The sequence below is a fragment of the Pelobates fuscus genome, chromosome 4 (genome assembly GCF_036172605.1).
Source record: "Pelobates fuscus isolate aPelFus1 chromosome 4, aPelFus1.pri, whole genome shotgun sequence".
Lineage (NCBI taxonomy): Eukaryota > Metazoa > Chordata > Amphibia > Anura > Pelobatidae > Pelobates > Pelobates fuscus.
In genome coordinates this window covers 372,735,336-372,762,130 of record NC_086320.1, presented here as the reverse complement: position 1 = coordinate 372,762,130, position 26,795 = coordinate 372,735,336, and the positions used below count along the sequence as shown (strand labels likewise).

Below are 26,795 nucleotides of genomic sequence, written 5' to 3'. Positions count from 1 at the left end.
GATCGGCAGGGCAGCACATGTGCCCATTCAAAAATCAACAAATAAATACAAAATGTCGCAATAAATACATGAACTTGAACGAAGACAATTATTTCACACACAATAGTTACAACTGCTTCTGTATATCATTTTAATTTTTGTTGAATGAAGTTTGAGCAAACAAAAGAATCAAGAGCACTTTGTTTACAGAATGAAGACGAAGTGACTTAGGTCAGTCAATGCCACTTACAGGCAAGAGATGATCTAACACACAGTGTAACAATGTCGACTTTAGCAAATGTAGCTTCTGCTGTCCAACAGTGATTGTCAACATAGATGTGAAACATCGTAAAACCTCTAAATACTTTAAATTTTCTTTTAACTGTATCCTTTGATAATTTTGCCAATGAGCAAATCTAGGAATCCAAGGATGGTTCTCGTTGATGTTGTTGGAACAAATTGACTGCTCACAGAGTAGACAAAAAAGCAAACACATATTTTCTTAGCAGACTCAACAAGCCGGAGGCATGGGTTCATTTGTTTTTACCTGTGCCCATATTTTATTTGGCCAAGAATTAATATTTTTGTTTTAGAAGCACAGAGAATATCTGGTTCATGGTACCCCCATATGCTTAGTAGCATGGAAGTAGGGATTTTATTTGTTAAATTACTTATACATGAGGAGCTTAGTATCAAATCTTAAAGGCATAGGATTGGCACTACCAGTAACTAGAGGTATAGTTTCTGCAATATCTCAGAGTTCCCAGCTTGAGATGTAAATCAGTACAGACAGGCAGAAGGAAAACTAACCAGAAACCTGCCATGGCCTACAGTTTCAACTTAGGGGTCTCATAAGCATTGCACCAGTTCTGGTCTGCAGATGAGACTCACAAAGTTGCTGGATAACAACGTATGCTATGTTGTTGTTTTTTTTAAAGAAACCTGTGTTTAAAAAAGCATCAATTGCTAAGGGTAACTGCAGGAATGCCGAATGAAATCTGAAACACAATGCCTGTCTGTGCTCATTTGCATGTCAAACTGGGAACTCTGGGATAGTTGTGGAAACATGATTTCTTGAGTTCTCTTGCCCAAGGGGGACTATTCAAAGTCCAACTTGAGATATCTAGTTGATGCATAACAGTATATTTATATGTTTTTTACCCAGTTTTACCCAGTTTCAGATCTTACTAAATGTAAATTTTACATCATGTTTGAAAGAAAGTCAAGTAATGACTAACATTTAGAATATGTGCTGCAGAAAAAAAAAATGTGATTTTTCTCCCTTTATAACAAAGTACAAGAGAATACTGAGAACAGACTCAGACTCAAATATCTTGCCTTCGGTAGGTCCACGAAGGATAAAACTGATCTTGCCTATAAGGGTGGTCTAGATGCAAACTAGCTCCCTCTAAAAGTGAAATACAGCACCTCGGACATTCTTCTCTCCATTTTTTTTTTTTTTTTTTTAAATTCTTTATTTTTCTTGTGCATAGATTGACAACAAGCGTGTAGAGCCACGACAGCATCTACAAGCAATTCCATAACATTGTACAGTGTGGCATTTTAGACGGCACATTTTTTATATTATATGAAGATAGCAAGCTCTTAAACAACGTTTTTTTAATAGAACATGCTAAGCTAGACATGCATAAAACAGATCTAGTTATGAGATGCATATAATTGATTAACTGCACGTTTTTAACTATAATTATCGCTTAGCAAGCATAAAGTATAATCGGCTATAAGTCGTGCGCGCGTGCGAATTATTATGCACAGAAACCAGTACTGGGTTAAAACATGCATTAGTGTCTATGTTAGGCAAGATTTGGATTTATAGCGTTAGTTAGGTGCCTTACAAGGAGAGGATTGGGCAGCACAGCCTGCACATTCACTGGTCCTACAAAACTACAAAGGGTTTATCTACTGAATAGTGGGTTGAGTTAAAACAACTAAATTGCAAATTTAGGGCACAACAGTGGAAGTGCAAAGATCTCTAAACATGGTTTCCTAGCTATTTGGTGCTTAAATTGAATGTTAAGACTGCACATGCTAGTTATACACGGGTACTATACATCTCTTAAGGAAAAGAGGCCATTAGACAATTTAGTAACTGGGCGCTGGGGGTAAGTGGGATCAGATGGAAATGGAGACTTATGAGTTTAGGCATGAAAATCACATGTAGTAGCTAGAGAGCAGTGCTGTTTGTGAGAGGGGACGACAGGCTAATGCTCTGGCATGTCTAGTGACCCCCAGTGCCTCTCACACTCAGCCTATGCCCACAGCTGTCGGGCACAGTCCAGACCCATTTGCAGGATAGTGTGTTTCTTCCCGTATGCCTCTTCGGCTCACCGCGTCAGTGTGGACCGTCTCCCAGTATCTGCAGGCCGTCCTCTCCGTTTGTGTGCATATGTGTGTGGGCCCGTTTGATGGGTATGGACAGCAGCTTGGTTTACAGTCCAGGTGGGCCCCTGGCCCAGCGGAGCAGCGGGAGGCTGGTGTAGCTGAATGCTGTGATGGAGTACCTGGAGAGGTGAGTTTCCATTTCGCCTCCGACCCATTGCAGGGGGTCGCTTCCATGAATGCATGTGCCTTGTGTGGTTTTCAGCCCACCGGTCTGTTTTGTAGCCGCGAGCGGGAACTTAGTTTAGTTCCACTTTCTCCCGTGCCATGTGGGGCAGTTGTGTCGGCGGCCATCTTAGAGGGTGAGCCGGTTCGCTCCGGTGTTGCAGCTCCGGTTCAGCCAGGTAGCCGTCTCCCCTGTGGGGACCGGGATATCCCCCCCGGTCCAAAGGGGGGGGTGAACGGAGCCGTGCAGGCCTCAGGTCAGTCACTTGGTAGTAGTGGCCGGGACGGAAAGCGAGGCAGCGGCCGTCCGCCCCACTCCCCTCCCAGGTAGGCCTCAGTCCCAAGTCCCCGAGCATCTCACCAGGACCCAGAGTCACCCGGTATCAGGAGCTCCAGCTGCACTGGGACACTTCAGGGTCTTGTTCCACGGTTTTCCATGGTGTTACCAGCTTTAAAAGGCCGGTTTCTAGCCAGAAATAGCCATTTTCCTCGGGAGCCGTAGTGACTTGCAGCCTGCTGGCATGGCCGCCCGGCCCCGCCCCCCCTTCTCTCCATTTTTAGGCCCCTTCAGTGAGGTTTAGCTGATACCCCTCTAGGCACAGTGAGCAAGGGGTCCACATTTGGATTATCCTTTTTTTTGCGTGGGATCAGTGTGATATGCAAATTGTTTAGACTCTCTTGGTGATGGCAAAAGATGAGCTAAAACCAGCTTGAGAACTGAGCATAGACAGGCCAGGCTATTTAAATTGTTGTCCATTTCCAGCTTTGGTTTTCTGTCTCCCTAGTAGTTAGCTAAAAAGGTCATGTGCTGTTTAGGTCAGAAGGTACCTAGAGGTATATCCTCAGCTGTTGCCAAACTACAGCTCCCAGCATTGTTTGCTAGCCTTACGGCTAAGTTGTAGTTTGCTTTTTTGTGTAATCTGCATTTGCCCACTCCTGGTTTATATCAGTTAAACCCCATTTATTGATATAAATGTAGAAACAAATTTGAGGTCAAGCCCTGCAGTAGTGGAGTGTGTGACAGATGAAATGTAACTTTGAATCAAGTTGTGCGTATAATTGTAAACGTAAAAAAGAGTTTGTCAGACGTGAAACAGAGCTTGTATATTTAGCGTGTGTCACACCAACGCATGACATCTACATGAAAAGTACATGCAAGGCAACACAGCTCTAAAAGAGAGATGAATATTCATTGAAAGGAACATGTACTGTCATATTTCAGTTTACAAATAAAAATGATATTAAAGATTAATAATATAACCACAATATTTATTTTGCAAACTGACCACTGATTTCACAGCACTGTACATTGGCATAAAAACTGACAAAACACACACCTACCGGTACATCCTAATGTTTATGCAAATATTTTTAAAACAAAGTGCTTGGTGGTGAAGGGGTAAAATTGTATCATGCGTTATTTTTTGCCGTTTTTATCAAGCTTTACAAAATGACTTGCTGAACTCGATACCCTTTAAATACGACGATTTCGTGGATGCCAACAGATTTGATGGAGAATAAAAACGAATTGTTTGGTTTATTCATGGAGTTAATTAATGGCTTTTATTTATTTTAATTAATTGTAGCTCTCGGAACGGCATAGTCTGTAGAGAGAGCTACGGCTAATTATTGATCTGAGATGCACGGAAATCAGAAAATCCACCATTCAAAGCATTACCCACTTATAACCTTAAAATCTCATTGGAATGCTGAGATACAAGGAGATAAAATGACTTGGCAAGCATATTGCGGCTAGCTAATTGTTCCCAAGTAGTCCCCAAGGAGCTGTAACAAAGGAATCTAAACCAAGTGTACAATTATGTCACAGCATTAAAACACAAAACAGGTTAATGAGGTAGTTGTTCATTTCTTTCACTTCCCAAAATAAATAGCACATAGAACGAGGGCAAGAACGGTAGTCGAGAGATGACTTTGACATTACGAGCTGACTTTGAGGTAGATTTGAAGGTCTTACTATGCTTTTATTAAAACCTTTTCTAATGTCAATGATTAATTTCTTTGCAGGGATCAAAGAAAATAATACTTTATTGGCAAAAGATGTAAGCTTAATCTGGGGCACATGTTGGGCAGGGTCACAGTAAGGGAGGGGACGGGACGATGGAGTCAAAACAGATCAAAAAAAATCCGCCAAACGATCACAGCACTCGGTAGAACTTTGATGGTTCTGACTGATAAGATAACATGTACAATCCCATCTGCAGCCCAATGGGCCATGATCGCTAATTGGTGGTGCTGCAACTGCATTTATAAAGTTAACTGAGGATTATGGGATGAAATGGTTGCACTGACGACACATTTGTGGGGTATCGTTCCATTCTAAGAAATGAAAGGTCATAGTTTAAAGCTTGTATAATGTATAAATACAGTTTGATCGTACAAGTGCTGGCATATTGACTGTAGAAATGTATAGATCAAACTGCATTATGAGTAATGAGATAACCATGTCACTTTCACATGACAGCTACTACTTAATGATAGTAAATGAATGATAATGTGATTAATAACTGCACACAGAAAGTCTCTGCTGCCAGTAGCTTTCATCAAACTTATATTAACATGGAAAGCGGGCTAAGAAAGAGCACAAGATGTCTCAGGGGTATTCTGTTAACTAATACAGGAAGACATTTCTCTCTGACTCTGAATCAATCAATCAATCGATTATAACCTATTGGCTGAACTGTCAAAATATAAAACTGCCGATTGTATTAACTAAAACTTGTAAAATGAAAGAAAAATATGTATTTGGGCATGACAGATACATGACTTACATGACAGACAGGCATATGGACAGATAGACAGACAGGTGGATAGACAGATAGACAGACAGGTGAATGGACAGATAGACAGACAGGTGGATGGACAGATAGACGGACAGGTGGATAGACAGATAGACAGACAGTTGAATGGACAGATAGACAGGTGGATGGACAGATAGACAGACAGTTGAATGGATAGATAGACAGACAGGTGAATGGACAGATAGACAGACAGGTGGATGGACAGATAGACAGACAGGCTGATGGACAGATAGATAGAGGACATACGGACAGACAGATAGAGCTGCTTTCTCCTATTAGTATCTGACCTAGATATCAATCATATATTAAACTCTCCTGAAAATATTAAATTCAGTATAAAATCACTGAAAACATCTGCCACATTCAATCCGAAGGTCAGAAGCAGCTTTCAGCTCTTACGTTTTAATTATCTTTTAAATTATTCCAAGATTCTAAAATTGTATTCTACATCTTCTCCAGAAACAACAAGCATCACTGCCCCTGGTAAAACACTTAACCAGAAAAGCACATTTATTTTGTTTTGTTTTCCTCGTTGAGCCTCCTTGTTAACATCACCCAGCTTAATGCTATGACTCCATAAGAATTAAAGGTTGAGTAGAATTGACTCTAAACCTGTGACTCTGTTGTTGGAGCATTAACTACTGATCTATGTTGTCTGACTCTGTTTTTACATGGAACTTTTGCAAGTAAGCAAATAGAAAGAAATGATAAAATAGAAATGTGTTGTGATCTCTATTCATTTTGAAAGGTGGTTAAATAAAGAAAGTCATGGTTTCATACTACATCTCTAGCAGTAAAAGAACATTCACAATATGGTTTAAAATAATAATATGTTTTTGTTAAGTCAATGGGAGTCATTTGAAACACTGTGTACATTTTCTGATTGTAGGAAGTGTTTCCCGAGAGTGTTTCGACAATGGAACGTGGGCTACGTGGATGAATTATTCACAGTGTGTGCCTATTTTGGATACCAAGGTATCTTATCGCTTTGTATTTTATTTCTGCTGTGTCTGTAATTTCAACAGTTTTCGTAAAACTTTCCTGCTGTGTCTTCGCTGTAAGAAATGTTCTCTTTTATTGTATCAATATCTGTATTTAAATGTGAATTTATTTCATCTAATTTACTCCAGAATAAATGAAATGTATACACCTATTATCCCCGGAGATAACTTCCAAGTAGCAGAAATTGTCATTCTGTCCCTCATTCTTTTGTGTTTTCATCCCTCTTTTGTTGATGTGCAGAATATTTGTGGTGTTTGTATGATTGTATCACAGAGCTCCACAGCTTCCAGGGCAGTCACATTGTATCACAGAGCTCCACATCTTCCAGGGCAGTCACATTGTATCACAGAGCTCCACATCTACCAGAGCAGTCACATTGTATCACAGAGCTCCACAGCTTCCAGGGCAGTCACATTGTATCACAGAGCATAACAGCAATAAAACTCGTAGTAATGTGTCAAATGAGTGTGTATGAATGCACGTCTGACTGAAATAAAACTCGTAGTAATGTGTAGTGAGTAAATAAATATCCATGTGCGTGTACATACGGTATATGAGTGCCAGTTTTTGAGCATGTGGTGTCAATATTTTTGTAAAAGCTATACATATTTGTACATGAATGTAATCTGTCAACACAGGTACACATTTTGGCTTAGAATCAATTATGCATAAATGGGTGTATATGTGTTGAGAGTGCATGCGTGTCACTGGAAGGATGTATTGTTTGTGTGTGTTAATAAAGGGTGTATGTGTCTGCTTTGTCTGTGCGTGTCAACGCATACATGTATGTTTGTCTGTATGTGATAATCGATTAAGGATTGGGTAAGCTGTCTAACTTTTGATTCAAAGCAAAACCTACAATTTGTGCTATGTGTTTCTTCCACCATAATTTAAGGGATTCTCTTAAAGTGCACCCATACATATGATATATTGTTATTTAAAGGACACGCGTGGCTTTCTTTATATGTATACCTAACACAAGATTACAGATAAATACAATTTCTGGGGAAAAAAACTTTTTTTTTACAGTTTTGCTTATAATAAGTTTTACTCATCAACTGAATTGCAAAATATGTTCATATATCAGAAAGAGAACTTAAAATAGGGTCATATATCAGTCTGGATGGTTAAGTGCTTCAAATGTCTAGGATTTAGATACATTTTTGGTAATTAACGCTAACCCTATACCAACCCTATCCCTAACCCTATGCTGACACTAACTTTAAATGTTTACCTAACCTAACCTCACCTAGACTAGCCATAACAGAAAACAGCATCAACACAAAATCTGCATTAAATCTCACCTTATACTAACCATAAGACTATCCCTACACCAACGCTAATTTGAGCTCTGCATACAACTCATCTGTCAGTCTGGGGCCACTAAATATGGCCTCAGCTGACAGAGAAGAACCCCAAGTGTCAAATGATACCTGGGTCTCCCTGAGGTGAGCAAGTATTGAACCCTGCTCACACAAGAACTACAGAACCTTCCACGCTATTCTAGCTGCATTAAAGCCCACGATTTATAGGACGGCTTAGAACATCCTAACTGTGGATATGGAATAAACAGAAGAGAGCATTTGTATGTTTTATTAGTGTGTGTTAAAGGAACAGTTTTGTCAGTGTTTGTTAATAGTGATGTCCCGAACGGTTCGCTGGCGAACATATGCGATGTTCGGTCCGCCCCTATTCGTCATCATTGAGTAAACTTTGACCCTGTACCTCACAGTCAGCAGACATATTCCAGCCAATCAGCAGCAGACCCTCCCTCCCAGACCCTCTCACCTCCTAGACAGCATACAATTTAGATTAATTCTGAAGCTGCATTCATTTTTTTTTGTATTATTATTTTTTTATTTTTTTGTGTGTTTATTATACATTATCCTCCATAGCCAGTAACCTGTGTTTATTATACATTATCCCCCATAGCCAGTATCCTTTGTTTATTATACATTATCCCCCATAGCCAGTAACCTGTGTTTATTATACATTATCCCCCATAGCCAGTAACCTGTGTTTATTATACATTATCCCTCCATAGCCAGTAACCTGTGTTTATTATACATTATCCTCCCATAGCCAGTAACCTGTGCTTATTATACATTATCCTCCCATAGCCAGTAACCTGTGTTTATTATACATTATCCCTCTCATAGCCAGTAACCTGTGTTTATTATACATTATCCTCCCATAGCCAGTAACCTGTGTTTATTATACATTATCCTCCCATAGCCAGTAACCTGTGTTTATTATACATTATCCCCCCCCATAGCCAGTAACCTGTGCTTATTATACATTATCTCCCCCATAGCCAGTAACCTGTCTTTATTATACATTATCCCCCCACAACCAGTAACCTGTGTTTATTATACATTATCCCCCCACAACCAGTAACCCTGAGCGGCGGTGGGGGCCCTAAATAAAAATTGGGGGGGACCTAATGTCCTCCCCCCTGGCCCCCACCCCTGAGTGGTGGGTGGGGGCCCTTAAAAAGAATAAGGGGGGCACCTAATGTCTTCCCCCCTGGCCCCCACCCCTGAGCAATGGGTAGGGGCTCTAAATACAAATGGGGGGGACCTAATGTCCTCCCCCTTGGCCCCCACCCCTGAGCGGTGGGTGGGGGCCCTAAACAAGAATAAGGGGGGAACCTAATGTCCTCCCCCCTGGCCCCCACCCCTGAGCGGTGGGTGGGGGCACTAACAAAATAAGGGGGGGACCTATTGTCCTCCCCCTGGCCCCCACCCATGAGCGGTGGGTGGGGGCCCTTAATACAAATGGGGATGGACCTAATGTCCTCCCCCCTGGCCCCTGACCGGTGGGTGGGGGCCCTAAATACAAATGGGGGGACCTATTGTCCTCACCCCTGGCCCCCACCCCTGAGCGGTGGGGGCCCTAAACAAGAATAAGGGGGGGGACCTAATGTCTTCCCCCCTGGCCCCCACCCCTGAGCGGTGGGTGGGGGCCCTAAATGAAAATGTAACCCCCCTCCCCCAGGTGACTAGGGGTCCCCAAACCCCTAGTCACCCCCTCCCTCCCCCCAAAAAATAAACTCCTACCTACCCCCCTCACCCTAAAAATAATGAGGGGGGACCATTTAACCATTTTAAAAATAAAAATACACTTACCATTCGATGTTTTCTTTCTTCTAAAATATTATTTTTTCAGCCCCAAAAAAGGGCAAATAAAAATCCATAATAACCGACGCAATAAAAAAATAAAAATAAACGAGCGCAAAAAAAAATAATCCATCTTCACCCGACGAGGGCTCCACGCAGACTGAGCTCTGCAAGGCGGGGGAAGGCTTATAAAGCCTCCCCCCCCCCCCCCCCCGCAATTAGAATCAGAGCACTCTGATTGGTGGGTTTAAGCCATCCAATCAGAATGCTCTGACAGGTAAATGAAGAGACTGACAGGTAAGTCTCTACATTTTCCTGTCACAGCACTCTGATTGGTTGGTTTGAAATCCACCAATCAGAGTGCTCTGTGTCATTTTTCACAGCGTGGGAAAGTTCTTTGGTATTTTCCCACGCTGTGTAATTTGACTCATAACTCTCTGATTGGTTACTTAATCCACCAATCAGAGTGTTATGAGTCAGATTACACAGCGTGGCAAAATTCCACAGAACTTTCCAACGCTGTGTAAAATGACACAGAGCACTCTGATTGGTGGATTTCAAATCAACCAATCAGAGTGCTGTGACAGGTAAATGTAGAGACTTACCTGTCAGTCTCTTCATTTACCTGTCAGAGCATTCTTATTGGATGGCTTAAACCCACCAATCAGAGTGCTCCGAGCCTAATTGCAGGGCGGGGCAAGGCTTTATAAGCCTTCCCCCGCCCTGCAGAGCTTAGTCTGCCCTTTTTTGGGGCTGAAAAAATAAGATTTTAAAAGAGAGAAAACATTGAATGGTAAGTGTATTTTTATTTTTAAAGGTACTTAGTTAAATGGTCCCCCCTCATTATTTTTAGGTTGAGGAGGGTAGGTAGGAGTTTACTTTTTTGTGGGAGGGGGTGACTAGGGGTTTGGTGACCCCTAGTCACCTGGGGGAGGGGGGTTAAATATGTATTTAGGGCCCCCACCCGCTGCTCATGGGTGGGGGCCAGGGGGGAAGACATTAGGTGCCCCCCAATTTGTGTTTAGGGCCCCCACCCACCGCTCAGGGGTGGGGGCCAGGGGGGAGGACATTAGGTGTCCCCCCCAATTTGTGTTTAGGGCCCCCACCCACTGCTCAGGGGTGGGGGCCAGGGGGAAGACATTAAGTCCCCCCCTTATTATTGTTTAGGGCCCCCACCCACCACTCAGGGGTGAGGGCCGGTGGGGAGGACAATAGGTCCTCCCCCTTTTTTTACTTTAGGGCCCCCACCCGCCACTCAGGGGTGGGGGCCGGTGGGGAGGACAATATGTCTTCCCCCCTTTTTTTTACTTTAGGGCCCCCACCCGCTCAGGGAGGGGGGACCCTTTTTTTTTTTTAAAGACTGCTCACTGTTTAATAGACATACCCCTACTTGCGGTATAGCGAGTAGGGGCATAATTTACCAATACTAAGTAATTTTTACTTAGTATTAGTAAATTTGTCTGAAAGACCAATTTAGGTCTTTCAGCCTTCTAGTAGATAGCTCCCTAATAACGTGGGAATTAGGGAGTTATCTACTTATTAATTCCTGTCATTACACTGACTGGCTTAGTAACTTACATTTTATATGAATGTGTGTTACTTGATTGTTGTAAATGTTGCAAATGCTTACAGCTGAATCCTGTCTATGTTTGTATACTTTTTATTTGAAATTGTATACAGTGTAACATTCTTCTTCTTTAACCGGGTAAGTATATTTGTACTTAGGCAATACTGTGCTTCGGAACTTCGGCACTTTGACACCTTGGAACTTCGGCAACTTCGGCACTTCGGCACTTCGGCACTACTACACTTCGGAAATTCGGTAATTTCGGCACTTCGGGACTTCAGCAATTCGGCACTTCGGCAATTCAACTATTCGGACATTCGGAAGCACCCGAAAGTCCGAATTATCTGAAATTCGCCGAATTTTAATTCGGACCGTAACGAATTGCACATGTCTAGTATATAGTGATCATGATTTTTAGTGATATCCAATATTTTTAAGGTGGTCCCAGTGCCACCCCTCATATCTGGTGTCACAATAGCTCGCATTTAAAAAAACAAAAAACTTTTTTGACTGTAATATAATAGCAGTCAGTTTCCTTCACACGTGTGCGTTTCAGGGCCTGCCAGGGCACAGTGTCACACCAGTGCAACTCATATCTGGTGTACCAGTAGTGTACATTTAAAAAAAAATACAGAGGGCTTGTTGTCACCTTTCGGGGACCCTTGGTGTTGTACGTGGCTGGGTGGAGGAAGAGACCTTCAATGACATCAGTGAGGACAAGGAACGGGACATGGCTAGCTTGGTATCCAACCTTGTGCAAATGGGGCGTTTGCGGTTGTGCAAATGGACTGTTTGCGGTTGTTTGCGATGCGTTAAACTGGGAGTTTGGTCTGTCACTGTGAAGCGGGCGTAACCCTTACACAACCTGATCGATACAACATCATACCTAATGTTTTAAAGCACGTTATTCCAAACAATTTAGGAATGTTAGGTGATTTATGCCCTTTATGGATTAAAACCAGACTCTGCATCAACTATGTAATTTTCCATGGGAGTTTTGCCCTGGATCCCCCTCCGGCATGCCACAGTCCAGGTGTTAGTCCCCTTGAAACAACTTTTCCATCACTATTGTGGCCAGAAAGAGTCCCTGTGGGTTTTAAAATTCGCCTGCCTATTGAAGTCTATGGCGGTTCGCCGGGTTCGCCCGTTCGCAAACATTTGCGGAAGTTCGCGTTCGCCGTCTGCGAACGAAAAATTTCATGTTTGCGACATCACTATTTGTTAATAAAAGGATGTACTTGTCTGTTTTCCCAAAAGTGTAGTTGTGAAGAGAGTCAGTGTGTGCAGTTGTATGATGTCATTTTAGGTAGTGGAAACATATGAGAATAATAAGGCATATTTGTTAGTTATGACAGCGTGTTTGAATTTGCTGTACTATCGGCATGTTTGAATGGATACTTTTAATTAAGTGGTTTTGTTGAGTGTTTGTGTTTAGTGTGAATACGTGAATACAGATGTGTATTTCTGCTTCATGTGAGCGACTGTGAACATGGGTGTGTATATTTATGTTTAGTTTGAGAGTGTGAACACAGAAATTTATTGATGGTCAGTGTGAATATAGGAAAACAGTAGTGTATTGGTGCTTAGTGTCACTGTGTGTGTGAAGAGGGGAGTATAGTGTGAGTGTGTGTATACAGGTGTGTATTTGTGTTTAAGGTGAGTGTGTGTGAATGCAGTGAGTGTGTGCATACACAAGAGTGTATTTGTGCTTATTGGGTGTATGTGTGAACACATGAGTGCATTTGTAGAATGTCAATGCCTATAAATGCAGCAGAGTTTTCTGTGTGTGTAATATTAGTGTATGTGAATTCAGTGAAGTATTTGTTAGTACTACTGTGTGGGAATGTTTTTGTATATTGTCAGTGTTTGTGAATGCAGTGGGCTATAATTCATTTGTACTTAATGTCTATATTCATATTGCTACACTTGTCAAAGCAATTCAGCATATTTTTCGCCCCATCTAAATGTAATGTTACGGATGGTTATGGGATATTCAGATACATTTTTTAACTCATTAGTTTTTTGTAAAAGCTGAATCATTTAGATATTTCCATAGTATAGCTTGGTTTACAATTTGGGCTATACATAAATGCATCAGAATAATATTGTCGTTCTAAATTTAATTATAGTTACCCAGTGTTACATACCTCACAAGTGCCCTGTTTAGAAGGGGTAGTCCCAATTTCGGAAACCAAATCCCTCTGTCCCTCTTTTCTAGGAGCTCCATTCTGTTGGTGTGTCCCAGTAATGTTTTTTTCCAGTAAGCTACAATACTTAGAAATCAGTCTGTGTAAATACAAGGCATTGGTCTTGCTCTAAATTACATCGATTCATTTTAATGCAAATTTGTTTTATTGCATTGCATGTAATACATAAAAAATTATCAAAGAACTCTCTATGGAATATCCTTCAACCCACTCCTAATTTTCATCCCAATACCCTTTTGAACTGTCTTCATCACTTTTCAACAAATCTATCAAAACAAAGTATCTAGCCCTTTTTCTTTACAATGGAAAGTCACATACTATCACTCAACTCAGTGATCACAATTATAGTTCCATGCGCCAGCATAAATTAGATCCTTCATTTTGACATTTTGTTCCGTGTTAAAACCAGAACATATTTTAAAGCTCATAAGCTGTTTGCAGTGCTATTTAATCAGGTGCACTTTGTGGGCTCTGTTTGGCTCTGAAGGAAATAGTCGTAACTTATTAAGTATGAATGTTGGCCTCATCATCCGGTACTTTGCCAGTTGATCCCTTTGACATTTATTTTCAAATAACTTAATTTCTCATCTAATTAAGCATGAACCAACTTATGTTTCAAGAGGACTGGTCCAGAATTTACACAAAGACAAGCTCCGGAGACTCTGATCAGGGAATACTCACGGATCCTTGTAATAGGGTAGCTGAATTAGTATAGTAGTATAAATGTAAAAAAAATATATAAAATACCAATATGTATATGAAAAATATAATGACTTGGAATGTTATAGACACACAAGACACATAGAAAAATCATCACACATTTAACATAGAAGATTATTTTCTAAAGTTGTGAAATATTCTGACCAAAACATTTGCTGATTATATCGCACATTTCAGCCACACAAACAAATATCGTGATGCCATGGAGTTGAACCCAACAGCCGCTAAGCTTCATTGGATTACATTAAAGGGGTATCCAAAGTATAAGATGGCATCTTACAGAGCATCTTTCAGAGGAGAAGTTCTCAACCCCTTAGGTAGGACCCAAAATGTGTCTCCGTGCCATCTAACTAGTTCATCATTGGTAGGAAAGGGCACTGCATATTCATTAGCACCAACCACGCCCACAATAAGCCTTTCACTGTGTTGGTATTCCTTTCCTCAGTCCGATATTACAGCCTACTTAAGGTTTGTTTGTTCTTTTCAAAATCCTGTTAGTGCTAAATGTGTTACAATGGAAGAATGGGTCAATGGGCTCATTTTCCATTTGAAGGATGGGTCAATGGGCTAATTTTCCATTTAAAGAATTGGTCAGTTGACTAGTTTTCCATTTAAAGAATGGGTCAATGGGTTAATTTTCCATTTGGAGAATGGGACAGTGGGCTGATTTTCCATTTGAAGCATGGGTCAATGGGCTAGTTTTCCATTTAAAGAATGGGTCAATGGGCTAGTTTTCCATTTAAAGAATTGGTCAGTTGACTAGTTTTCCATTTAAAGAATGGGTCAATGGGTTAATTTTCCATTTGGAGAATGGGTCAGTGGGCTGATTTTCCATTTGAAGCATGGGTCAATGGGCTAGTTTTCCATTTAAAGAATGGGTCAATGGGCTAGTTTTCCATTTAAAGAATGCGTCATTTGGTTGATTTTCCATTTAAAGAATGGGTCATTTGGTTGATTTTCCATTTAAAGAATGGGTCAATTGGTTGATTTTCCATTTAAAAAATTGGTCAATTGGCTAGTTTTCCATTTAAAGAATGGGTCAATCGGCTAGTTTTCCATTTAAAGAATGGGTCAATTGGCTAGTTTTCTATTTAAAGAATGGGTCAATTGGCTAGTTTTCCATTTAAAGAATGGGAGAATGGGCTAGTTTTCCATTTAATGAATAGGTCAATTGGTTGATTTTCCATTTAAAGAATGGTTCAATGGGCTGATTTTTTTTTTTGCAATATTGTGACCCTTGTTCTCCCCCCTTGCCCCTCCGCCAATGATGGGGAGAAAAAAACAAGATAGCAGTGCAAAATGTTTTCTTTCCCATAAAGGTTTGCTGCAAATATCAAATTCTTTCAACAAGAAATGTACAACAGGGTGCATGTGTTCAATGATTCTTGTTAACTTATTTATAAGAAATATTAGGAGGCCCATGCAATTGCGTATAGGAAACCTCATCAGCTTTCTAAAGAGTTAAGAGATTATAGGATTTATTTGAAAGTTCCATGATGAGCAGTAAGATCTCAGCCAGTTCCTAGTTTCTGCAGTCATTGCTGAAACTAGAGGACTTTTTTTTCCATATTTATTATTTTGGCTTTTTGGGATATATATATATATATATATACTGTATAATATCTGAAATAATATGCCTGTGGAGAGTCCCTTTAAAAGCTGACTGAGCATCAGGTTAAATGTAGTCTTCTTCACCAGTTAGCTGTCAGTGATGTAGATTGCCCTAATTATTAATGCAGTATACTGTTTTTATAACATTGTTATATAACATATTGAGTAATTTAAACAAATTGTTTTGTTATTAATATTTAAAAATGTATCTGAAACTAACCCTATCATTACTTCATTACTTTTTTTTATTTTTTTTAAAGTGAATATACTATGTTGCATAGGTAGATTAGGATATTAAAATCAATGACCCCTATTCCTCAGTCTACCCAAAGTAACATGCTTTGGACTGTTATTATAAGATTATCCCCAGTGGAGGAAGATAATTACAGTTTCCTAAACAGATTAAATGTTCTCTAATATTATTGCAGAGTCATGCTAATTTAATCATATTATCTCCTTGTCTTTAGAAGAAGCATGCATTACATTACAAGATTGCGCTAATTATAAACTACCTGGGGCACTGTATATCTGTACTGGCGCTCGTCATAGCTTTTTTACTTTTTTTGTGTTTAAGGTAAGTCCCTACATATTGTCATCCTTTCGTTAAATTTTTTTCCTTGCTAATTTTTGATTAGTTGATTAATGATGGTTTCATATATTTGTTTCACTCTAGATATTGCCTTGTTTAATTTTTAATAATGTTAACGTGGCAAGCGCTCTAGCAAATGTATTGATTGAAATATACTTTTGCCTAAAATTGCTTCTGCTACCTCCGAAGTAACCGCCATATTGACTTTCAATGGATTCCAAATTCACAGTGGAGCACATGACTCTGCTCAGTGTGCAGCCATAGACTATTAAAGAAAGAATGAGGCCCCTTAGTGGGAGGAGCTGAGTGGAGGACTTGGGTGGCAAGGGGGTGGAGCATGCTGGGGACGGATGCCAAACATGCACAGAATTGACATTAGCCAACGCGGAACTCTCATTATAGGTTGACTAATGATGCTGTTTCTCAGTGAAACGCCACACACGCAGACTCCACAAACTATGACCACTTCTATTCACTGAGTTAAACCTAAATTAAATAGGAACCAGTTTTGGTATTATGATATCATGAGTAGTCTGCAAAATCACTGACTTTGATTGATGTTCTAGCTGTATTTTGATTGTCTGCTTTGTGGTTTATGATGGTCAGGATAAAGAATTACTTTCAGATCAGGTCACCTTACTTTCTTTTGGGTTTCTGTGCAGGTCTTTTAAATCTAATTTTAAGAGTAAAAGGCAAAAAAAAAGTTAAATGGATATGCCCCATAACATTTAATTTTCAACAGCTCTTTCCGTTAATTTATTAAAAAGAAATATCACGATAGGCTTAACAGACCATTGAAAATAATAATAAAGAATGCAAATAATACTTACATTAGGGTTTTTTTTTTGTATGTTTTTTTTTATATAAAACGTAAACAAGGATTTAATTAATTTGTTGTTTTGTTTAGTTTCATTTGTTTGTTTTGTAAATATATGCTTACATTTTTCTTCAGAAACTGGGTCATACATGGCAGGCCAAAAGTCAAATGCCTTATTCCAAAATCATGTTTATTGATTTAGGTATTGTGTTATTCGTCTATAAAAGTATAGTTAAGCTGGGCTCTGAAGTTGGGTGGTTGGCTTTACAGCTTTTGAGGTTAGAGCGTAGTTTAGGTCAGCCATTTTCATCCTCTCCAATCTGTAGAAATCCCGTCAGTAAGGACACATGGCAGTTTTCATGATGAAACATGATAGGACTCATACCATTACCACAAATGTCAGAAAGATGTCTCTCCTTTGGAACTAAAAGCCATAGCTTGAATTATGAAGAACAGCATCAGTGTATAAATCCTCCAGGACCAAACTTTACAAATGGTAATATGCAGTCAGGCAATTATTGTTCTCTCACATTTCATTGTGAGCCTGTAAGACAGTATTAGTCATTCTGTGATAGTGTAACATTGGAAGTCACTAAGCTCTATAGGGTAACCATTTTACCGTCACTGTTTGTCTATGGAGACTGCAGAGCACCGAATGGTTCTTTTGGAATGTAGACTGTTGTATTGTTGCTTAAATCAGACATGAGACTTTATATTGTAGCAAATGACCAACTGAACTTTTTACATTATGAATGGGCTGACTGGGCAACATAGAGCTAATGAGATCACTGTATTAGTCCTGTGCGTGGCAGAAAAATTAGATTTGTCCAAATTAATTAGACTGGAAAACAATGTAATTCGGTTTCTCCCGTGTGGTGTACTGGTTCATACAAATTACACCCATGCAATTATTTCAGTGACATTTTTTGGGACAAACTGACCTGGTATGAAAAATGTCTATTAATGTACTGCAGTAATAAAATAGGCTTCCCCCTATTCCCTTCCCCTTCTTCTAGCCCCATAGACGTAATGCATAGTCACAAAACAAACAAATTGACTAGTCCATTGTCAGTTTTGTTTGTTTCGTGATTTGACCATGTGGTGATATGGAGTTGCTGAATTAGGACGGATTGTCAAATTCTGACACATTGCTCTTTGATTGAAACTAAATGCACAAGGCTACTACACAGCACCGTACAATAAAGCTTTGGATAACATCCTATATCACATTAAAGGTGAAATGTGTATTTACTAGGCAGCAATCCCTCCCACAATGCTCAATCACTACCTACCATAAAAAGAAGAAAGTAAGATTAATGGAAATGAGAACTCTTCCCAGCCATTCTATTTGGCGTGTAGAGATATGTGATGTATAAACACACATATATATATATATATATATATATATATATATATATATATATATATAGCATAACATGAATAACAAATCCTTGTTTTATTTTTTTATGTCATTGCAGGAGTATAAGATGCCTTAGAAATATTATCCACTGGAATCTGATCACTACCTTTATCCTAAGAAATATAATGTGGTTCCTGCTTCAACTGATTGACCACAACATTCATGAAAGCAACGAGGTACGGGATTCATTTTGTTTATTTATTTATTTTGCTTCATTTTAACTAGATTTAAAATAATGACCTCTGTACATTGATATAACCCATACAAGTAAGTTGATTACAATACCAAAAAAGGTACCTTTTTTTATCAATGTGAAGCTTCTGATTGGCTTAGAGCAGGGGTTTGGATTAATTTTTCCCATGGAACCCTTTGACATAGTGTATCAACATCGTGAAACTCCCTTCCCGCCACATACAGACATACAAACCCATACAAACGCCCTAACAGACACACATACAATTTATTATTTATTTTAACATTTTACTCCACCAAGCCCCCCTACCGTTAGGAATGCTGACATGGAGTCTCTATATTCCTGTGGTCTGCAGCCTGCTGGGCTGAGTGTGCAGTCCCTGGGGTCCAGTGGGGCTGCTGGGCGGCTGGCATGCAGTCCCTGAGGTCAGTGGGGCTGTTGAGCGGCTGGCATGCGGGTGGCGAGGGAGCAGTGATCTCCCTGCTTAACTTCCACGCCTCTTAGTAATGCCGGAGCGGCAACATATTCCGGCATCACTGCTGTGCGCGCGAATAAGCTGAGCAGGGATATCACTTCTCCCTCGCCATCTGTGGCTATTTTGTTTTTATACATTTTGGCGGAACCCCAATTGTGTTCTCGCGGCACCCCAGGGTTCCGCGGAACACCAATTGGGAAACGCTGTCTTGGAGCATCATAATCCCTTGAAAACAACTTGAAAATTTTTTTTCTTCATATTATCCAATATTCCAAAGTATTCATAAGTGTTCACATATAGCAAAGGTGATAACACCATAAATACACATGTGCACCATACCTCAATAGTTCACCATACCTCAATAGTTTACCATACCTCAATAGTATACGTAGAGCTAACTCGAAGAAACAAACACACAGCAGTATGGAACCCAATGTGTTAATGACACATCTGTCACCTATTAGCATCACCAATGCTGAATTTTGTAAACCGTTTAACCCTGTAATGCTAAACATCACAAGAGTAATGATTAAATCACAAGTTAGACACACTTTAAGTCAATACTATCTTCTGACTACCGACATACAATATTGACCAAACGTCATAAAATGTTATTGATTGGTTATCACCACTGGATTATACCTTAACCTAAAATTGGATATAGTTCAAACTGACTTGTTTCATTTCTTTAAGATGTTTTTTTCTTCCCCACGTGGGAACGCGTTTTACAATATGACATTATTAATTACTGCATTTCAATGTATAAAAAAAAAGGAAACTCCTACATCTGTTTTATAAAGCTGTGATTTTCAATTTATTCTGCATAACATCTTAATTATATTATGACACCATTTCAGTTTTATCACCCATTTATGTCCATGTCAGTACATGCTGTATGTAAATTAAAAAAATGCCTTATGGGATAGACTATCGTAACTAGAGGGACATGCAGAATAATGATCTCTTATAACTGTTTATTAACTCCAATTTAAGTGACTGCTCCGAAATTACCTTGTATCCTCTGGGTAGGACCTGTTTTGAGTCTCTAAACACATTTAAGATAATTACACATTTTGCAGCTGTTGCCGCAGTGCCGAGATTCTGTGTACTCTTTTTAAGGGTAGCAAGGCATGGAAAGTCCATACTCTCTGAACATCATGTTCATTCATAGAATTTTTTTTTGTGTTAGCAAGAGCACTTTTTCTTCATCAGTAATTGATGGCAAGTCCTCTTGAGCTTTATCATATGCTTGCTGATTTAACCCCTTGTAACTCAGAGCGTAGATAGTCATAGTAATTATGGCATTAATTTAACATTTCTGCATAGGCTTTTAAAATGGCTTAATACTTTTGGAAAAACGTTTACAATTATATAATATCTTGACCAATATTTTAATATTTTCATATTTTTTTATATTTTAATATTTTTTTGAAAAATAAATAATTTAAAAGAAAATTTCAAAAATATTAGATCATTTGAAAAGCTTACTCAAACGTATTAAAATCGGGGCTGATATTTGATGCTGCATAATTCAAAATAATTGAAATTTTTAAATAATAAAAGTAATAAATATTGGAAAAGACAGTCAGAATTAAGAATATTCTGAAAAAAAAGTCATTGATTATTCAGCGACGCTTCTAAATCTTCTGTATTGGAACTATCTCCATTTTATATAAACACGTATTTCTGGATTACTCAAAACAATCTATTTGCAAAAGTACAAACATAAAGCTATTTTAACCAGGCTATTCCTTTATTACAGAGCTAACCTAACTGGCAGATTGTCGAGTAAAAAGAGAGGTCAGACACAGACCATTAGCAGAGCTAAAGGGCTGTGACATAGTGTACACTAGCCTTGGGCAAAAATGAGTCTAAAGTAATTCATCCGAATCAAATTCCTGTTAAATGAGAGAGGAACAAATCATTTCCACATTGAACTTACCTGTAGACTCCACAGGTAAATCCGCAGGTAAATCCACAGGTAAATGATTCTGTATCAATTAGTTTGACGATTGCCTGGAATTTGATTCGGACGAGTTTCTTAAAACAAATTCGAGTAAAAAAATAAAGTCCAGCGAACACTGTGATTAGTGATAATATGTCATTTACTGTTCTAAATGCAGTTCGGACAATGTTCAACATTATATTTTTTTAGTGTACGTGGTTTCAGTAATGTTCTGCCCTAATACAAAGTCTTTGTTACGCCATGAGGGAGAAATTAGATGATTAAATTGGACATCATTTGTGTTATTATGCAGATATGTTGATTGGGGTAAAGTTTTAAGGAGCATTGTAGACAAATACTAGGAATCTATTGTAAAATGCGAGATTAGGTGCGAGATCCAACTTAAGCACGACTTAAGAATTAATTACTTCCACAATTAGCAGGCTTATATTCTATTGGTGGTTCATTTTAATCCTCACCTTCCTTAAATGCCTTCTACCTTTCAGATCTGGTGTTGTTGCATCACGACCATTTATAATTACTTTGTGGTCACTAATTTCTTCTGGATGTTCGTGGAAGGCTGCTACCTACACACCGCAATAGTGATGACTTACTCAACAGACAAGCTTCGGAAATGGGTGTTCCTGTTCATAGGGTGGTGTAAGTCTTTCTATCTCATCATTTGTTAAGGAGGGTGGCGGGAGGATGGCTAAATAGGGATGTGTTTCTATGTTAAGAGAATGTTGGCTTATCTTATTTTCTAATCAAGATGTTCTTCTGCTGTTTCATAAATGATTTGATTTCAGCTTGACCTTTGCAGAGTCTTTAAGTAATATTTATTATTACAATGGGCACTAATAACGTTCATAGACATGTACAGGCATATAGGAAATTATAATTATACACTATAGTAATATTGAAACAGCTGTCTCTATATAGCTTGCCATTAGCTATGTTCTAAGTGGTGCAATAGTGAATCCTATTTCTGAACACTCCTCACTTTACGAATGAGAAAGGTATCTTCTTATAGGAAGCAAAAATAAATCTATGTCAGTGGTAGTGTGTGTTCTACACATCAGCTACAATTACACTGGATTCAAACAAACCTGTCTTGGATTAGCGGTGATGGTTTCCACCACCCTGAAATGTAGGAGATTGCATTTGGATATCAAGCAAAAATATAGATTTTTCTATGCCATCTAAGAAACTTGAAAAGTCACTTTTTTGGTCCATTTGTTTTTACTGGAAAAATAATCAATTGCATCATCGTGAAACATGAACTCCCTCGTACTATGAAGATGCAACCTATATTATGTATTGCCTTGGTAACCTTTTCATCCTGATCTTTTTATGGATAGACATCCTCCTTCTTTACTCACCGATGGAGAACCAGAAAAAAAATCTTAACTCCTGATCACCTTGTGGGATCTTACAATACATTTATACAATGGAAGGCTTATGATTCTGATTCTTGGGAAAATATTTATTATGTTCATGAGCCTGGATTGGACTCGACTTTCCACAAGAATCGTCCTAATAAAGTCGAATTTTGAACCACCAGTGTAGGCTGTTTTTGGGGAGGGATGTGTCATATCTGAATTTAATATATTAGCCCAACATTGAAGTTCACACAGATAACCACATCCACTGGACAACACACAATACATAGATTACCATCTGACCCTCCGGCCCTCTCACCTGGATTATGGCCTTGGATTTTCCGTTATCCTCTTTCTGATTTGGTACGGTTGTTTTTGGGTCTCTCTTTTGACTGATCTTATCTATGTACCTGACTTGTGGATTAAAATATAAATCTGCTTTGATTTCCACTTACCGCTGCTGCCAATCAAGTGTCCAGAGATCATGTCTACAAAACAGTGAGTTGGCAATTCTCCATATATTCATTTTCATATTTCATATTTCCTCTACAATATTGAAAAGTTGATAATTTTGCTAACTGGGACTCTCCTTCTACGAATTAAATAATTTATGAAATCTCATTTCCATATTCAAGGAGATTTGAGTATTTCATTATTATAACAGAACTGCAACTAAATATAGCAAGAAGGAACTATCTGTCTTCTTACTATGAATCTCTTCACCGTCTTCCTGTTTGTCTTCTTGCTTTCAGAAAGACTGGGATCATCATACCATTTGCAGATGACCTGCTTGGTAGACCCGTGGAATGTCTGGAAATTGCCCTCTTGCCCTCTAGCATGCATGAGCTGTGGCTTGCAGTCTCGCAGCACTAATCTTTTGTCTGTTGTATGGTACTGTATTAGTCAGGAGTAGGCAGGGTTTGTGCAGGGCTATAGCTAGCCAAGCACTGTGTGGCTTTGTGGGATGGTGAACCATACTCTTAATGCTCTCCAGGCCTAGATATGTATGATGTTCCTAGAGTGGCATACCTCCCAACATTGGGAGTTATGCAGATCAGGATGGAGTGGGTGGCCTTAAAGCGGACATCACCAGTGACACAACCCACATCACTGCCAATGCCTATTATAGACGGGTCCACCTGGAAAGGGCCATGGTTGGGCCCACAGGCTCACCCAATGACGGACCAAAGCCCTCAGCCTGCAGGAGCTTGTAAAGAGCTCCATTGAAGCTCTATCTGCAGGGGCTGTATGCTTGTGTACAGCGTGAGCACATCTAATGATGCGCTCACACTGTGCTGGTCAAGTACAGTTCCCTGGTGTAACCAGTTGCAGGACATCCGAGAACTAAACTGGAGTGGCAGGACAGAATCCCAAAATCAAAACTGCCCCTCCAAAATGGAACACAACTGTTGGCAGGGCTTGAAATTGTTTACAAATGACTTCAAGCTAAGATAAGCCAGTTCTCATGTCATTTATAACCCACGCCAGTTAGAATTGGTAAAAGTAGAGTTTGTATCTCTATGATGTGCAGATCATACTGAGGAGGTCACAGTGATATATATCACACCTGGGGAAGTAGGCAGCTTCATCTATCAAATCCAAATGCTGCACAAGGTCAGCCACTCAGAGATCTGTGAGTACTGTGTGCAAAAAAAAAAAGGATATTTGTTTACATTTGCCCTGAGGCCAAAGATTGCAGGCTCCCCTCAGCGGATATGATCTTCAAATTAGAAAATGGAACAAAAATTACCAGAAAAATGGGTTTAGTTTTGCTACTGGCTTAAATATGCCTCCTTGACAAAATAAGGAAATCAAGAAAAACTTGTAACTGTAAAATGTACTTTTGGCTCGAGCTAACAGCAAGCTATCAAACAGTGAGTTGGTACATCAGGCTGAGAAGGAAGACACAACAAAACCGATATCACTGAATAAATTGAACAAAAAAATCTTATTCCCCTGGTATCAAAATGGATTTATTTTCTTACAGAATTCAATTTCCTACTGTAAATGAAAATTGACGTGATGACACTGGATAAATGTAACTCATGAATATTACTAGACTGTGCTATAGCGTTTCAGAATTAGATTTTTACTGTTATTGGTAAATAGCAGGATAAAGATCAGCAGTTACAGGAATCTTTTTTTGTTGAGCTCTCAGGGAAAGTCTCTTTAGAACCCAGTACATCAATATTCTTTGAGTTTCTACGCAAATAGCGCCAAGAACAGAAAAGTACAAAACAGTGAATGAAAAAGGAAATGATTGGTGTACATAAACAATTAAATAAGACGAGTGTGAAATTAAAGGGAGATTCCAATTGATTTGATAAGTTTTGGCCTGATTATTATGATATATTTTTGCATGCTCAAATATTTATAGTTTTTGCATTAAAAAAAAAATATTTTGCTGAATGCTGTTCCGTAAGCCGGCCTCCTTAGCTACGCCCCCTCACTCCAGAAAAATACTTCCTCATCAATGTATGTACACAACTCAGTCAGTGAAAATAATCTTAACTACTAAACAACCTGCAGGAAGGGAAGGGGTGGACACCCAGTGAGACATATAGGAAGGATATTACTACCTGTTTATAGTTTATCTGACTGTCTGCAGCCAGGCTGTGAATTAGAAACCACGCAGTGCTGTCAGTGGCTGGCCTGTGTACATGCATTTGATAAGGAAGTCTTCCTGACATGAGGGGTTGTGGCTGTGGAGCCAGGCTTATGGAGCAGCATTCTGCAAAATATTTATTCTTTTGCGCAAAAACTATAAAGATTTGAGCATGCAAAAATACAGCATATTAATGAGGACAAAATCTATCAAATGCATTAAAGTTTCACTGGCGCTGGAGTGTCCATTTAAGGAAATCTTTAGGCAGGTAATGTTAATGAGACATACCAAGGAATTAACATTTCTGGATACTTTGATATAATATGGGTACTAAATAAGGAAAATTGTTTCATACTTACAGTAATTTTCTTTTCCTGATCATTATTCATAGCAGCATTTACTCATGGGTTAGCTCCCCCCCTCACAGCAGAAAGGACAGGAAACAGAACTCTGAAACTGGTATAAATGGATCCTCCCATACTTATACATGGTAGCACACAGCTACAACACTAATTAGGACCATTTTGGTAGTTTGCCCTTATTTTTTTTACTTTCTCATAAATAAATTGTATATATTTAATTATTTAAATAATGGTTTTTCTAGTTCCTTGAATTTCTTTCTGTGCGAGGTGTTCATCTCACCTAGGTTATGGAAGAAGCGTGGACCCAATCAAATCAAGTGGTTCCCCTCCTCTGTTCTATCAACTTCAACTAAATAATAAAACATTTAAAAAGGGTCTGCACACCTTGGGATGTGTTGGAAAACTGTGATATCCATTGTGTTTGTTTCATAACACCCGGTGATGTTTAACTCTTGTTCTTTTAGGAGTAAAAACGTCACCAGGCTTTATGACACAATAAAGGGACACTGCCATTTTTAAACGCATTCCCAAAGTGTTCAGAACTTTTTGTTCCTATTTTGAATATTTTCTGACTGTGGAAAGATCGGATGGGTCATTTGCACAATGTGTGGAAATAGAGGTGGGTGCCTCCTATTGTATATTCCTAGTTTTCACTAAACAGGCACGGCTGATGGGCAGGTCACCTTGATAAACCAATATAGGTGGAAAGCTCCAATACATCTATAAATCAGTATACAAAATGTGTGTTTATGAATAAGTAAGGAAACACCGTAAACAATATTGCCTTTGTGAACATCTTTCATCTCATCACATTTTACCTACCTACATTCCTCCAAACCTTTTGCAATTTATTTAGTGTCACATCTAATATCCTCTTGTTTAGAAATGTGATAATGTGTATCAAGTCAAAACTTGCAATAACTTCAAAACTTTAGCTTTAATACTCAATTTTACGTTAAGGCTTTTTAGAAAACCATGTATTATTCATAAAAAAAAATGTATAAATCTTAATCACTCTTTAATACATACAGATCTAATTAATAGAGTTGGGTTGAAAAATAACTGTGAATTGTCTGCTAGTTAACTCTTGGAATGATTCACCTATGCTAATAGTGCTTAGAAGATTTTTGATGATGAACACATGGACTTAGAAAGATGTGCACGTGTCACGTTGGCCTGTCTCTTGAGTATAAAATCTTTACAATAGATAAGCCAGCATGGTGCAAGAACAAGACTCGACACCGCAGCACCCAGGAAACTCAAATAGGTTCAGATTAAATAATCTCTAATAGAAGAAAATACAGTTAAAATGTTTTCACCATGTTACGCAAAAGTAATTTGGCAGCAGGGACAAGTTAGTAGAAAACAAAATAGTAAAGGTTGCCACCCTTAATCATAGACGTAATAGAAATTAGAATTAG

The 26,795-nt window shown here is 39.0% G+C and overlaps 1 protein-coding gene across 2 annotated transcripts in view; it reads left to right on the top strand.

Annotated features, from left to right (window-relative positions):
* Positions 1 to 26,795, top strand: part of CRHR2 (corticotropin releasing hormone receptor 2) — a 303,929-nt gene that overhangs the window by 243,977 nt on the left and 33,157 nt on the right. For both annotated transcript variants that reach the window (XM_063452732.1, XM_063452733.1), the window contains 4 exons: positions 6,253 to 6,338; positions 16,057 to 16,163; positions 18,474 to 18,591; positions 21,535 to 21,688. In XM_063452732.1, coding sequence (XP_063308802.1) covers positions 6,253 to 6,338; positions 16,057 to 16,163; positions 18,474 to 18,591; positions 21,535 to 21,688 — 465 coding nt within the window. The remainder of the gene's footprint in view (positions 1 to 6,252; positions 6,339 to 16,056; positions 16,164 to 18,473; positions 18,592 to 21,534; positions 21,689 to 26,795) is intronic.